General features: G+C 40.3%; 1 protein-coding gene across 1 annotated transcript in view; it reads left to right on the forward strand.

The window, feature by feature from the left end:
* arhgef28a (Rho guanine nucleotide exchange factor (GEF) 28a) overlaps nt 1–16,852 on the forward strand; it is a 380,773-nt gene that overhangs the window by 79,110 nt on the left and 284,811 nt on the right. The window contains exons 4-7 of the mRNA XM_048621117.1: nt 1,636–1,783; nt 3,275–3,568; nt 10,780–10,963; nt 15,665–15,854. Coding sequence (XP_048477074.1) covers nt 1,636–1,783; nt 3,275–3,568; nt 10,780–10,963; nt 15,665–15,854 — 816 coding nt within the window. The remainder of the gene's footprint in view (nt 1–1,635; nt 1,784–3,274; nt 3,569–10,779; nt 10,964–15,664; nt 15,855–16,852) is intronic.

Below are 16,852 nucleotides of genomic sequence, written 5' to 3' on the forward strand. Positions count from 1 at the left end.
TTCTGAAGAAGGGTCTCGGCCGGAAACGTCAGCTTTCCTGCTCCTCTGATGCTGCTGGGCCTGCTGTGTTCATCCAGCTCTACATCTTGTTATCTGTCCTCTTTCAGGTTTGCTGGGCATTCCATTTAACTTACCGACCTGCTCCACTTATCTGTGACCAGGCTGACTGTGAGTAGTGGTGTGGCTCCCTGTAGCAGTGTACAGGAAAAAGAACTGCCCTCCTCTTCACCTCCCTATTTACCACCTTCGGATCTCTATCTGCAAGTTTGAAAGCTGATTCACCTTTCTGGGCAGTTTCCTCAAGGGTAATAGTGTGGGACCCCAGTGTCAGGGCCAATTCCTGGTTTGCAGCATCTGAAGTGGTGTGCAGCTGGGCTCTAAGATGATGCAAGCAGCATGATCACTGGAAGATTTTGGCATTGGCAAGCATTCTGGCGCAATTCTGAGAGAGGAGTGCTGAAAAGCCTGGTTGCATAATTAATGAGGTGGAGCATGGAAGATTGTGTGAGCACACTCAGTCCAGGCCATGGCAGACTAGGTAGTTTTCACTTGACAAGACACTTTAATTGAAACTGGGAAAGCTTCATTCATGGTATGCACTACTTTCTTTTGCACAAGATATAAAGTTTCAGTCTTCTGTTTTGCTATGTGCACACATATGCTTCTGGCTTTCTTGACTGAGTTGAATTTATGCCCAGAATTGAAGAGAGCATACTTCAAGAATGTTATCCCAAATCTTCTTCGATGCCTAATTAATTTGTATGATCTGCACAGAGGGGGCAGGAGATTATAAACTTCATATGATTCTATGGATGTACTGACAAAAGTACTTAAAATCCCCAAAACATCCTCATTTCAATGTACAGTCAATAAACAATTTTTAATGATGCTTTTCAAGGGAAAAAAGCAACAATGCAAAGGAGTTTATGGAAGGGTATTTTAGGTATTGTGCTATATACATGCTAATAACTTTTCTTTTTTTCCTTGTGCTGTCAAAGGATGAGGTACATATTTGTTAAACACAGTCAAATCTAACCTTATTATTGTTCAATATCTAAGTTATAGTAGAGTTCACTGGGTGCATGCAGGAATGAGAATCTTGTCTGATAAATTCCTTGTTCCTGGTCTGGGTACTGAATGAATTTTAAGACTGCTGACACAAATTGTCCATTTTATCTTTATGGAGAAAAGGATTTTTTGAAATTCTGTTTCAAGATCTCTCCCATTTGCATGGTGTTAACTTGACACCTGAAATTACCACTTCCTTTTCGTCCCAACTTTCCTTCCTTTTTCACTATGACAATTTGACTTAGCAGCTTACTGCCTGGTTTTATTTTGGTTAAATCTCCCCTGACTGTAAAAAGTTCGACAGGTTGAGTTTTTGACATTTCTTTGTGAGATATGCTCTTTCATTCCTTCTGCTCAAATAACGATCACAGATCTGTTTGATATTTCCCATTATTTTTAATGAAAGAACAGCACAACACTAACATTTTACTTCAGCACTAAACTGAATCATTGTGTAAGACTTTTCAGCTAATATAAAATTAAAGATGTGTGTCTGACAATTAATGCTTTTAAGTATTCAAAGCTAGCTGCCCACAAAGTGTGAATTATTAATTTTCTTTTTTACAGGGTCAACAGTCTGTGCTAGCAGTGTTTGAAATGACCTGTCCTGTACCTGAGGGTGCCGAATGGTACTTTGTATATGAAGGTTCAAGCCAGAATCATGTAACTGTGGCACAGAGACTTAATGCGAAAACACTGGAGTCAGTTGTTCCAGGTTAGCATGCAGAATTGGATACTTCATTCAATGTGATGAAAAATACGTGCTAATACTTTTAAAAAATATATTTGATTTGTATGCATATATAAATAGTGAAAATAGATTGTATTCCTTTGTATTCTGAAACTGATACTTCCTGGTTCTCTTTTATCAATCTTAGTGCATGACGTTCATTTAGGAAGTAATATGAGTGGGAATTTAGTCCTTCAGGGAACCGTAATTAAATTTGTAGGAAAATAACAACTTGTATAGAACTTTTAACATACCAAAATGTTCCCAGGTATGTCACAAGATAAAATGAAATATGAAAGCAAACCACATAAGGTGATATTTAGATCAAATGACCCAACGTCTTGTTAAAGAAGTAGGTTTTAATGAGTGTCTTAAAGGAGAAAACTGAGGTGGAGAGATATAGGGAGGGAACTCCAGCGCTTAGGACCTGGCAACTGAAGATATGGGCACTATTGCAGGAATGATTAAACCAGGGATTTTAGGAGGCCAGCAGATAGCTTGAAGGGTTGTTGTGGTGAAGGAGAGTACAGAGATAGGGTGGTGCCAGGCCATGGTGGGATTTGAAAACAAGGATGAAACACTTAAAATCAAGGCTTAGCTTGTCTGAAAGCATTGTGGTCATGCCATTGAGCTAGTAATCCAGAAGTCTGAACTAATGTTTGAGAGATGTGAGATCAAATTTCACCATAACTTGGAATTCAAATTTAACTGATTAAATAAATCTGGAATAAAAAGCTTGGTATGGTAACCATGAAAATACTGGGTTAATGTTAAAACATATTTAGTTAAATAATGTTGATTTTCAGAGGATCTAACACTATCATAGAATCCCTACAGTATGGAAGTAGGTCATTCATCCCATCAAGTCTTCAGTGACCCTCTGAAGAGCATCCCATTCAGACCCACGCCCCCTACTTTATTCCTGTAACCACACATATCCCATGGCTAACTCACCTAGCCCAAAAATCCCTGGATACTTTAGCATGGCTAATCCACCTGGACTGTAGGAGGAAACTGGAGCACCTGGAGGAAACCCACGCAGACACGGGGAGAATGTGCAATCTCCACACTGATAATCGCTCAAAGTTGGAATCAAACCCAGGATCCCAGTGCTGTGAGGCAGCAGTGCTAACCACTGAGCCACTGTGCTACCCATAATTTTTACAGAGGCAAAGCTGGTTCAGTAATGTCACACATTGGAAAGCAAAGCTACCATTTTTATCCAGCCTGCCTTCATTATGACTCTAAACCTACAACATTATTTACTCTTAACTCCCCTCTGAAATAGCCAAATTTAAAAAAAAACTAACGGCTACAAAGAACTACGAATGAATTCACAACTTCTGACTCAGAAGTAAATGAGCCAAAGCTGATGCACATATAAATTAATTTATATTATATTTAATACTGCATTGTGTTAGGCGTTGTGTGTTGTCATATTTTTGTATTCGTTTTTATTCATGGGTTTTGTTGCAGGTCATGATACTTTAGAAGATGTTACAGTTTCTGCCTGTATATACACAGAGGCAAAATCAGTATCTATCCTTGGGTGCAGCAGGATAACATACGTTGAGGATGTAGCATCTAAACTAACTCAAGTTCTGGTTGAAAGTGCCGGGATGGTGGATTGCACTAGCCACCTGACTCTGCTTGAACAATTTGGCCTAACCAGAGAGGCTGCACAGTCTTTAGATGAAAATATGACAGCTGCCGTTGAGCACTTGGAATTACCACCATCTTGGAATCTGCTTGGAAAGTGGTCAGGAAAAGGTAATTCAACTGTTAAATCTCTAGTTTATATAATGCCACTTCACACACTTGGAATGCACAGCATTCAAGTTTTTGAACGTTTTTAAGTTTTGCATTAGGAAGAAAGGTCTTTTATGAGGGAACTTATAGATTTCATTAGATTTTTCAAAAATGGTTGCAGTGTTGTGAAGAATTCTGTTACACCTGAAATAAGTAGAGCTTTGAAAACCAGCAAAGGGTGACCAAAAAGCTGATCAAAAGAGGAAGGAAATAGAAAACGAGTAACCATGCATATAAATTTGGACCAAGTGCTTTTGCAATTAAATACGGAGGGGCAAGTAGCCAAAGTAAATATGGGTTTGTTATTTGGAGAAACACACCTTGGGCAGTGAGGAAATGTTAACAGCATTGAATGAAAATTTTGTGTCCATCTTCACAATAGAAGATGTAAATTAGCCAACAAAAAAAGGTATGATGTTTTACCTGATGTGGCAATGCTTGTGTTATCTAATGTAACATAAGAAAGTAGACTATCATGGTATTGAAAAAAATCAATGCATATTTATAACAGCTTTATTATGCACAAACATGACATTCCTCAGGCATAGGTGTCCGGCCTAGTTTTAAGTTATCAATTTATAACAGAGGAGCTTGTTCTCTATAGAATGTCATGCTTCAAGTGATCTGAGGTAAGATAGAGTATAAAATCCTTTTACTCTGAGCACACATGCTGTGATACAGACCCATTGCGTTGCTAAGTTGTTGAATAGTGGTATATTTCAAGAAGTGATCCATCACCACGTTTAATCTGCCATGTGCACAGTGAATTAGACAGTTGTTACTTTTGTCTAAGGGGTGGATGAAACATCATGAGTATGTAGAGGCTACCTCTGTTACTGAGGTCAACCAGTCATTGAATATCCTGTTTTACCCCTGGCCTGTACATAGGTTCATGAGCCACCTGACTTATGCATTTACTAGCCAGACTTTAGTGTAACATGGACATGATACATGATTTTTTTATTCAGTTGTGGGATGTGGGTGACACAGGCTGGCCAGCATTTATTATAAGAACATAGAACATAAGAACTAGGAGCAGGAGTAGGCCATCTGGCCCCTCGAGCCTGCCCCGCCATTTAATAAGATCATGGCTGATCTTTGAGACTCAGCTTCATTTACGCGCCCACTCACCATAACCCTTAATTCCTTTACTGTTCAAAAATTTATCTAGCCTTGCCTTAAAAACATTCAGTGAGGTAGCTTCAACCACTTCACTGGGCAGGGAATTCCACAGATTCACAACCCTTTGGGTGAAGAAGTTCCTCCTGACCTCAGTCCTACATCTACTTCCCTTTATTTTGAGGCGATGCCCTCTAGTCCTAGTTTCACCTGCTAGCGGAAACAACCTCCCTGCCTCCACTTTATCTATTCCCTTCATAATCATATATGTTTCTATAAGATCTCCCCTCATTCTTCTGAATTCCAATGAGTATAATCCCAGTCTACTCAGTCTCTCCTCATATTCCAACCCTCTCAACTCTGGAATCAACTGAGTAAATCTCCTCTGCACTGCCTCCTATATCTCTTCTCAAGTAAGGAGACCAAAACTGCACACAGTACTCCAGGTGTGGCCTCACCAGGACCCTATACAGCTGCAGCATAGCCTCCCTGTTTTTAAACTCCATCCCTCTAGCAATGACAGACAAAATTCCATTTGCCTTTTTAATCACCTGCTGCACCTGCAATCCTACCTTCAGCGATTCATGCACAAGGACACCCAAGTCCCTTTGCACAGCAGTGTGCTGCAATTTTTTACCATTTAAAACATAGTCCATTTTGCTGTTATTCCTACCAAAATGGATGACCTCACACTTATCAACATTGCACTCCATCTGCCAGACCTTTGACCACTGACTTAGACTATCTATATCCCTCTGCAGACTTTCAGTGTGTTCTGCACACTTTGCTGTACCACTCACCTTAGTGTCATCTGCAAATTTTGACACACCACACTTAGTCCCCAACTCCAAATCATCTATGTAAGTTGTAAACAATTGAGGTCCCAACACTGATCCCTGAGGCACACCACTAGCCACTGACCGCCAACCAGAAAAACACCCATTTACCCCTACTCTTTGCTTTCTACTGGTCAACCAATCCTCTATCCATGCCAATACATTACCTGTAATACCGTGCAATTTTATCTTATGTAGCAGCCTTTGGTGTGGCACCTTGTGAAATGCCTTCTGGAAATCCAGATACACCACATCCACAGGTTCCCCTTTGTCCACCATGCAAGTAATGTCCTCAAAGAATTTCACCAAATTAGTTAAACATGACCTACCCTTCATGAACCCATGCTGGGTGTTCCCAATGGGACAATTTATATCCAGATGTCTTGCTATTTCTTCCTTAATGATAGATTCAAGCATTTTCCCCACTACCGAAGTTAAACTAACTGGCCTATAGTTACCTGCTTTTTGTCTACTTCCTTTTTTAAACAGTGGCGTCACATTGGCTGTTTTCCAATCTGCGGGAACCACCCCAGAGTCCAGTGAATTATTTCCCAACCTTAGTTGTCTTTGAGAAGGTGGTGGTGAGTTACTTTCTGTGTGCTGTTGGTAGACTCATAATACCGTAAGGGAGGTAATTCCAAGATTTTGACCCAGTGAGTGTGAAGGATAGTGTATATATATATTCCCAAGTCAGGATGGGGTGGCTTGGAGGAAAACTTGCAGGTGGTGGTGCTGGTGTTCCGATGTATCTGCTGTAATTGGCCTGCCGGATGGAAGTGGCCATGTGTTAAAAGGTGCTGTCTAAGGATGTTGGGCGAATTTCTGCAGTGTATGTTGTAGAGAGTATACACTGTTTCTACTGAGTGTGGAGGGAGTGGATGCTTGTGGATGCTTATGGATGTGGCATCAATCAAGTGGGCTGCTGTATCCTGAATCGTGTCAAGCATCTTGAGTGCTGTTAGAGTTGCAATCATCCAGGCAGGTGGGGAATATTCCATCACACTGCTGACCTGTGCCTTGTAGATGGTGGACAGGCTTTGGGGAGTCGGGAGGTGAGTTAGTTCTAGTCTTTGACCTGCTTATGTAGCCACTATTTATATGGTGAGTCCAGATCAGTTTCTGGTTAATGGTAGCCCCCAGCATGTTGATAGTGGGGGATTCAGCGATGGTAACACCATTGCATGTTAAGGGACGATGATTAGATTCTCTCTTATTCGACATCATCATTGCATGGCATTTCTGCGGCATGAATGTTACTGGCACTAAGACTTGTTCACCCTATGGAATAACTCATCATGATATGCCAAGTTCATTTCAGCTAAAGTCAAAGAATCTTCTCAGGTACTTTCTTAATACTGTCAGGCCATCCCTGGCTAATGACCTTTTGTAAATCTTATTGCTGCTCACCTTCAACAGTTGTCAACTGCAACTGTCAACACTGGCTGTCGCCAAAGTATAAAAGATCAACCTTGAGAACCTTCACCTTCATTGTCTCAAACATCAAAGTGAATACCTTGGTCTTCCTATGAGTTTGGTAATCTGCTCAGAATGTCAGGTGTAATCATCCTGGTACCTGGCTTATATCTCACTTCAGAGTCATATGCTTGGAGATCATTGACTGATTTGATTGTATCATGTGTGCTCTGTTTTGCTACAGTAGATGTGGTTTGAATATCATGAATGGTGATTTTACTGACATCTGTGCATACTGGTGGCCCTCCCAGTGCTGGACCAGTGATATTCACCAACTGAAGAATACAGGAAGCCGAGTTGAGCTTGTGTATTGGCACTGCAATACATTTCTGCCAATACGTGGAGTTTATAGTTCATCATATCCAGTGAGGAGTGCTCTCTTAGGCTACGTATGGAACTTCACTTGCTGAGGTTCATGCCAGACATTGTACTAATGTGTCAACATGAGCTCCCTTGTTGATGTTAGCTTTTTGTATGTGTTGTCCTTCTGTCAGGACATATAATATTAATGTTTGTAAAGTTCTTAATTGCCTTTACCATCAATGACATGTAAAAGATTAATATAATGGAAAACTTGGTCATCTTTTGAAGTTTGCCTTTCACTTGGTCATCTCTGTACTTCATTGATGTGTTTGTGTATGCTCTTAACACCTTTTTCTTATTGTCAATGTTATGGTAGTGTAGCTTTCTGTTTGCCTGTATATTGTTCTCTGGCTTTGGCTTGGTCTTTAGAACCAGATTTACTGCACATTTGTGCTCAGTGTCCCTTGATGCCACATGCTTTATAGATATCAAGAAAAACTGGATAGGGTGTTGCAACTAACAGCATATGTACACATTTTGTTGGTTTGATGTGTTTTGTTGATTGTAGCAATCATATTGGCTGCATCTAAAACCTGTAATTGTTGTTGGCCTGCCATTATGGCTTCATACTTGGATTCATCCTCAAGTGATGCATTAATGAAACAGCTCTTTTACTTGCCTAAAAGATTCTACCCAAAGGTTTTAAATGGTGTAAAAATAATGACTACTTTCATGTGCCGCTCTGACAGGTCCCATTTAGAAAAGACAAATTCATGCTCTTTGCTGTAATGTCTTGAGGCAAGCTGGTCAGACATGTACAGCAGAAAGAGGCCATTAGCCCATTTTGTCTGTGCCAGTCAACAAAGGTCTGACTACACTGAGCCCATTTTCCAGCTCTTGATTGATAACCCTGGAGGCTATGGCAAGATAAGTGAGTATCTAAATGTGGAGATAGTAAGAACTGCAGATAGTGGAGTCAGGGACAACACAGTGTGGAGCTGGAGGAACACAGCAGACCAGGCAGCATCAGAGGAGCGGGCACGTTGACGTTCTAACTGCTACTGTTATGACTCACTGGGGTAGCATGCTAGAAATTAAGCCCCACTATTCTCAGTGTCATCACTAAAGCTAAAAATTTTATAAAGTACTCAAGGTTCTTTGATTTACATGATTTTCAGACCCAGATTGATAGAAGACATCGTCTGGGTTTTTGTACTTAACATGGATCACTGTTTATTACAAGTAATTAGATTCTAGCTACAGGTACAGTTATAAACTATTGGTATGTAATGTTGCCAATTAAAACTCTAATCCCCTTATAAACTCCTCCTTACACACACACATACAGACACACACACACACACACACACACACACAGACAAACACAGGGTAAAATAGGCTATGGACAGAGAGGAAAACCTGGAAAGTAATCTTTATTCCCAAATATAGTTGTAGAGATGATCCTTATGACTCTTCTGCTAGCCAGCACATTTCTTCTTCTGATATGTTTCCTCTGGTTGGTAAGAGACACAAGGTAGACAGTTTATTTGTAAAAAGTCTCAGACATATCAGTTAGAAGTTGCAGCTTACAACAACTGTTGAGGAAAAAATTAACTGTTTTCTTAGGTTTACAGTGAGTTTTGACTGAAGTGAATAGAGACACTGCTCCTGAGCTGGGGATAAAAACTGAACTCTTCTCTCTCTGTAAGTTGTTCCCAACTCCCAAGTTGTTCAAAAACAGAAATTGCTGGAGAAACCCTGCAGGTCTGGCAGCATCTGAGGATAGAGCTCACCATAGATGCTGCCAGACCTGCTGAGTTTCTCCAGCAATTTTTGTTTTTGTTTCAGATTTCCAGCATCTGCAGTTCTATGTTTTATCCCAAGATGTTCACTTTCACAGTTGTTGGCAGGCTGAATGGTCTCTGTCAATGATAACTGGTCACTAGTCCATAGACCAATTAACTTCTTGTTTCCAGCAAACTCTGCATCAGTATACCCTGTCAGCACCAAATTATCAGCACCATAAACCCCAATTACTGCTTGTTCAAACAATTGTGTACAATACTTGCCATTGCTGTCAGGTTTTTCACAACGTTACAATCACCCGTTCAAACACTGGCTTCAAAACAGCATTTTCTCATTTCAGTTCCCTTTAAAATAAATACAAAATAGAAAAGACATAGTCCTTTCACTGCTTAACTGTTAAAAGAGTTTCTGACCTTGTGAAAGTTTATGAATGATTTTTAAGGGCATATTGTTCAGGTGTGGCATTGTTTAGTTCTCAGCAAAAGTCTGATAGCAAAAAAAAACAAATGCTGCAAGTTTGAAATAAGAACAGAAAATTTTGGAAACATTCAGCAGATCAGTTAGCACCTGTAAAAGTATAAGAAAGTTTCTGATATTTCAGGTGTGTTTAATTCTTAATTTATAATCTGACTCAGGGTATACTTAAAGTGTTTGTCTTTTTCTTTTGAAGATTTTCATTCTAAATTAACGGAGTTTCCCTTGTTGATGACCTGTAATATATAAAGGGACAGTAGCTCTTCTGGAATTGGAAAAAATTGGGACGTCTAAACCCATTTGCCCTGGTGACAATCTCATTCCACGTTCTAGGATCTTGGATATTTCATCATAGCATCATAGAATCGCTACAGTATGGAAGCAGGCAATTTGGCTCATCAAGTCCACAGCGACCCTTCCAAAGAGCATCCAGCCCAGAAATTAGGATCATAAAAGGAGCAGATTCACAGATCATAGAATCCCTACAGTGTGGAAACAGGCCCTTCGGTGCAACAAGTCCACATCAACGCTCGGAGCATCCCACCGAGACCCATCCCCCAATAACCCACCTAATCTACACATCTCTGAACACTATGGGCAATTTAGCATGGCCAATCCACCTAGCCTGTACACCTTCGGACTGTGGGAGGAAACCAGAGCACCTGGAGGAAACCCACGCAGACATGGGGAGAACGTGCAAACTCCACACAGTCACCCGAGCGTGGAATCGAACCTAGGTCCCTGGCGCAGTGAGGCAGCAGTTCTAACCATTGTGCCACCCACTAAGATCATTAGAAGTGCTACAGAGGCATTGAAATGTCAGGCAGATCTAGGCAAGGGGCTAAAAGTTTGTAAAGTTGACAGAATTGTGAACTTTGCCATTGCCCTTGTACATAGATGCTGCCAGACCTGTTGGGTTTCTCCAGCAATTTCTGCTTTTGAACAACTTGGGAGTTTGGAACAAGTTACAGAGAGAGAATGTTCAGTTTTACCCCAGTTCAGGAGCGGTCTTTCTATTCTCTTCAGTCAAAAGCAGGTGATCTTGCCTGTAGCAGTTGTTTAAGGGCAGTAGTCGCCAACAACATGAATGTGTTTTTTCTAAAACACCTTCCAAACAAATGAAATAACACTTTGCCCTGATTTTCTTTTTTTTTATTTTAGAGATAAACCACAAGGAAACCCTGCTACATGTTTCAGTGAGACTAGGTCTTTACAAATTCTCTCAGTTTTTACTGTGCCAGCCTGGTGGTATCCAAGCTGCGATTGTGCCCAATGAGGAAGGACTGATGCCCGTGGACTTAGCTTTGCAGAATGGGATGCATTGCCTTGCTGAATATTTGAAAGAGTGAGTACCTGATGTTTGTGAATTAGGCCTGTTTTCCATTTTTAATTTTGCTGCTTTCATTTTTTATGTGAAGACTGAAAATCTGTTTCATTTCTTATAACTGCTCAATTAATTGTATAATGACTGAATTATAGAATGAAGTGGAAGTTACAGGGCTGGGATAGGGTTAGAATTTAAATGACCTTATAAGTGGGGAAAATGTCAAATTCAACACATGGATATTTAAGTAAATATAGGAACAGTATTAACTTGAATGATACATTTTGCCAATTCAAAGGATATGTATGCTGGTGAGAATTTTTTGGTCATACTTTAAGCTCATTTGGTTAAAGACACTAAATTAAACAGTTTAATGATTCCCACAAATGAGCAGATGATAAAGAGGATGAAAAAAATTAGCATTAGTATGACTCATTTGTATTCCACATGACTGAGGAGAACAACATAGTTCTGCTTTAACCAGGATGAAAGTGGAAGTTGTGTTTTATTGTCTGCTTGGATTTTTGTAAAGGATCAGACAGCATAACTCCATATTTGTGTCATAGAATCATAGAATCACACAGCACAAAAGGGGCCCTTCAGCTCATTCAATCTGTACCACCATGTGGTCTCATGTATTCAAAATGTATCCATGGAACACTGCTTGTCCCTACTTCCTCTTGGCACATTTCAATCATATGACTGGTGTAATACAAGTAGCAGTACTTTTGCAGAAACTATAGAATTAATAGGAGTTACTTTGACACATTGTAATGTGCAAAATGCACTCTGGGATAAGCTCAAGATAACACCAACCAGCAAAATGAAATCTCTGGTTCAGAGATTAAGTGGTGTAATCTGCCAAAAATATCTGGGGATGAATAAATCTACTGTTCTTCATAAAAATCAGTTGACTACAGCAGGTTAGGGCAATATTGTCAGTGTGGTTCTTTCAATTTGGAAATAATTTCTAAATTGTTCAGATTGATGAAACTGGTTGTATCCTGTCTGACACAGGAAACTATAGGGAGGTCAAAACCAACTTTTTTTTTGATACAGCAAAGAAAACCCTCCTGTAATGCACAACACATTTTTGGCATTAAATAAGTTCTTTGTATTAGCCAGCTTTGTGATCTATGATGTAAAATTGGGAATACTCCTGAACATTGCAGGGTAAAAGCAAATTGTAGGGCACTTGGTGGAGGATTTGCCTTGCAACTGATCCTGTGCTGTCCAATGTGTGAAATCCTTAGAGATAGTAAAGGTCTTAGACAAATTCCTCAATTTTAAGAAGTTCGATTGGACTGAATGAAAGAACAAGGGAGAGTTGGAGGAAGACAGATTCTTACAGATCTGGAGAAGATTGCAGAGATCAGAAGGATGACGCCATAAAGGGATTTGAATAGGATAGGAATCTTAACCTTGAGCCATTGCAGGAAATTAAGCACAGGCATAATGACTTATTAGAATTAGTACAGAATACAGTATGGACAGAGTTTTCAATGACTTGTAACTCTTTGGTGGTGGATTATGGAAGGCTGGCCAACTATTCCAGTAGAATTGTTGGACACTGAAGATGACAAAGCCTTTGGTGAAAACTCTTGCAGAAGAGGATTGAGGACAGGCAGTTTCGTGGAGGTAATTCTAGCTGATCTCTGTGATGGAAAGGGTATGAGGATGAAAGGTCAACTTATGATCAGAGAGTGGGTTCAGAACAGGGCAATGGAATGATGTTTGTGGTAGGTGCCAAAGACAATGGCATCATAGAAACAAACAGTATAGAAGAGGCGCTTCAGCCCATTGAGTCCACACTGGCAGAAAATTACTCCAAACATTTGTTAGTCTCACTTTTCAACACTTGGCCCATAGCCTTGAATATTATCATCAGTCTTCTCAAAGTTTTTAACTGGGGGAGATTGCAACTCCTCCAAGACCAAATGTTAGATAGGCAGCAGAGCTGTGCATTGTCAGTGTGTACGTGTAAGTTGACCACATGTTCGCAACAAAATGTTGCCAAGAACAGACTTGTAGATGCAGAATAATTTGGGTCAATGATATATCTTTCAGGAATTCCAGAAATAACAATGCAGGAGTGGGAAGTGAAGCCATTTCTGAAATCCTTCTGGTTGCACACATAAAAGTGGAACCAGCTGAGGTCTGTCCTGCTGAGCTGGTTAATGGAGAAGAGCCAATGAAGTTGGATGCTTTGGTTAATTATGTCAAAAACTGCAGAGATGTTTGAAAGTGTAAGGAGGAAAACATGATACTGTCACCAGACATCACAGTACAATATGCAAATAAATTTTTCTCTCTCAGAAAGCTGTGGACATTGGGTCAGTTGAAGCTTTCAAGAGTGAAATTGATAGATTGTTTTGGGGTAATGGTATCAAAGGATATGGAATAAAAACTGATAAAGCGATGTTGAACTAAATATCAGCTGTAATTTAAATGAATGGCAGAGCATTCTTGAGGGACCAAATTGTCTACACTTGTTCCTAAAGAAAGCTCATTGCTTTATCTCACTTCCTGTACCACCACCTTGGCACCAATTAGTAATAGAATTTCTGAAACGGCTATCTTTTACAGTAACATTCTAGACTGGGCCTGGGATAGGCAACAAGAGGGGAAAATACTTGATCTTATCCTGACCAATCTATTTGTCACAGTTGCACCTGTCTATGACAGTATTGGTTGGAGAGACCACTGCACAGTCCTTTGGAGTTCCATCTTCTTCATAGAATCCCTACAGCGTGGAAACAGGCCATTTGGCCCAACAAGTCCACACCAACTCTCTGAGGAGTATCCCATCCAGGCGCACTCCCCTACCCTATCCCTGCAACCCTCATGGCTAATCCACCTAACCTACACATCTTTGGACTGTGGGAGGAAACCAGAGCACCCAGAGGAAACCCACGCAGACACAGGGAGAATGTACACACTCCACACAGACAGTTGCCCGAGGCTGGAATTGAACCTGGGTCTCTGGTGCTGTGAGGCAATAGTGCTAACATTGACACACCATGCTAAATGGAATAGATTACAAACTGACCTAGCTACTCAAAGCCAGGCATCCATAAGGTGCTGTGGGCGTCAGCAGAATTGTAATTGATCAAAGTCTGTAACATTATGGCCTTTCATATAGCCCACTCTTCTATTACTACCAAGACAGGAGATCAGCATTGGTTCAATGAAGAGTGCGATAAGCATACCTAAATATCAGGTACCATCCTGGTGAAGCAACTTGAATTCCAAACAGCATGCAGTAGACAAAGCTAAGTGATCCCACAACCAATGGATCAGATCTCAGCTCTGAGGTACTGCCACGTTCAATTATGATGAGCAATTAAACAACTTATTGGAGGAGGATGCTCCACAAATATGCCAATCCTCGATGGTGGGTGAGCTCAATGTATCAATGCTAAAGAAAAGCTGAAACGTGTTTTGGCCTCCTCCTGAGGTCCCCATCATTATGGATGCCAGCCTCAGCCACATGTTAAAGAAATGATCAGCTTAGTTGTCTGGCAACAGGTTTGTGATGCAGAATGAGGCCCAGATTATAGGTTCAATTCCTGTATCATCATGAAGAGCATTGTCTTCTCAGCTTCAAGCCTTGCCTCAAGGATAAACTCAGCAATAGTTATCTTCCTCTAATTAAAAAGCAACCTCTAGAATTATGAAAACTTTCATTTCACTTCATCAAGAAACACTGAAGGTACTGGATTCTGTGAAGGCTATTGGTCCTGACCACATTCTGGCAATATTACTGCCCACACTATTTGTTGACCCTAGACAAGATAATCAATTTGTTGCAATCTGATTGGAGACCAATAAACTTCTATTTTTAAAGTCGATAAAAGATGAGATTCAGGGGACCTATCAAGAGTCTAAACCCACAAGGTTCCACAAATGACCAGACTTTACAGTGCAATTTAGAACCTTAGTCTAATTGACAATATATATACAAATTTTTTCTAACACCCATAATTAACATACGGTAACTGTGGGTAATATACTATGAACAAGCACATTACAGCATATATCAAATAGAAAATGTGATCAAGACAGATCCCATGGATTTCTCAGCACCTCCTGCCAGTTGTTAATAATACTGTGGATCATCAAATCTTCTTAAAGTTCACAACAGATTATAGTTCTTCATTTTGCCGATTTAATCTTGAAATTGTCGTGTGCAAATTTATGGTGAAGGAGAAAGTGTATTACCCAACATGTATCTCGCAATGAACATTGCAAAAAAAATCAGGTTAACTCCTTTTTATTTGTGAGACCATGCTCTGCAAAAATTGCCTGCTGTGTTTTCCTACATTATACTGGTGACAACATCTTGGAAGTACTTTTATTGACTATGAAGCTAGGTAAGATAGAAGCAGGGAAGTTGTTTCCACTGGCGGGTGAAACTAGAATTAGGGTGCATAGCCTCAAAATAAGGGGGAGCAGATTTAGGATTGATTCGAGAAAGAACTTCTACTCCCAAATGGTTGTGAATCTGTGGAATTCCCTGTCTAATGAAACAGCAGAGGCTACCTCATTGAATGTTTTTGAGGCAAAGACAGCTAGATTTTTGAGCAGTAAAGGAAGTAAAGGTTACCGTGAGTGGGCAGGTAAGTGGAGCTGGGTCCACGAAAAGACCAGCCATGATTTGAAAGCTGTTGTAAAGGAGGGGTACATTGAAACATGTTTTGTTCCTCTTTTTTGCTCTCTTAGTATTGAGAATTCCCAAGTCACACCATCAGTTGGAATCTCAAAGACTTATGGTGACAGCCACATACTACAGAAGTGCCGAAGTAGACGAAACACATCTATACTGACTGTGGATAACAAGATAAGGCATTCACTGGAGTCAGATATTCTGTTGCTGCGGGGATATATACATGATACTAACTTGGAGAATATGGTAAGATGATAAAATCTTCCTGCAATAGAGTGCATAAGTGTTCTGGTGTATCCTCAATAGTGGTAGATATACACTAGTACTGTTCAGTGTAAGGTTGGATTTCTGCATTTAGAGAATAAAGCATAGGTTAGCATTCAGACATATTGCTGTCATTTAGTTTTGAACAGCTCAAACACAACAGCATTTCTATTTTTAAAATAACCCAGAAATATGTATTAAGGACAAAAATATCTGATCAATTGATTTGATTATACAGCATAGAAGGAGATCATGATTGTGACAGCATAATGACTATAATTTGTGGTACATCATTTATCTGAGAGGTAATAAAAACTGAAAGAACTGCAGATGTTGTAAATCAGGAGCAAAAACAGAAGTTGCTGGAAAAGCTCAGCAGGTCTGACAGAATCTGTGAAGAAAAAATCAGAGTTAACGTTTCGGGTCTGGTGACCCTTCCTCAGAACTGATGGTAGCTGGGAAAACGTTGGTTTATAAGCAGAAAATAGGGAGGGGGTTGAGGTAGGGAATAAACAATAGGATAGAGCCCGAAGAGAGAGAAGAGCAGTTGGAAATACAAAGGTGTTGATAACAATCTGGCTGGGAGGGTAAATAGTTGTTAATGGGGATTGTAAGTGACTAACGATAGGTAGTGTGTAATGGCAGACTGTGTGATAACAAGGTCTGGTGTGTGGCGTAGGGGGCTAGGACATGGGAGAGTTTAGGCCCTAAAATTGTTGAACTCGATATTGAGTCCAGAGGACTGCAGGGTCTCCAGCAGAAAATGAGGGGTTGTTCTTTACGTTTACATTGAGCTTCGCCGGAACACTGCAACAAACCAGAGACAGAGATGCTGGCCAGGGAACAGGATGCTGTGTTAACGTGGCAGGCAATAGGTGGTTCAGGGTCTTTTTTGTGACCAGGACATAGATGTTCTGCAAAGCGGTCACGCAGTCTACGCTTTGTTTCCCCAATGTAGAGGAGACTATATTGTGAGCAGC

Source organism: Rhincodon typus, chromosome 3 (assembly GCF_021869965.1).
Source record: "Rhincodon typus isolate 14 chromosome 3, sRhiTyp1.1, whole genome shotgun sequence".
Taxonomy (NCBI): domain Eukaryota; kingdom Metazoa; phylum Chordata; class Chondrichthyes; order Orectolobiformes; family Rhincodontidae; genus Rhincodon; species Rhincodon typus.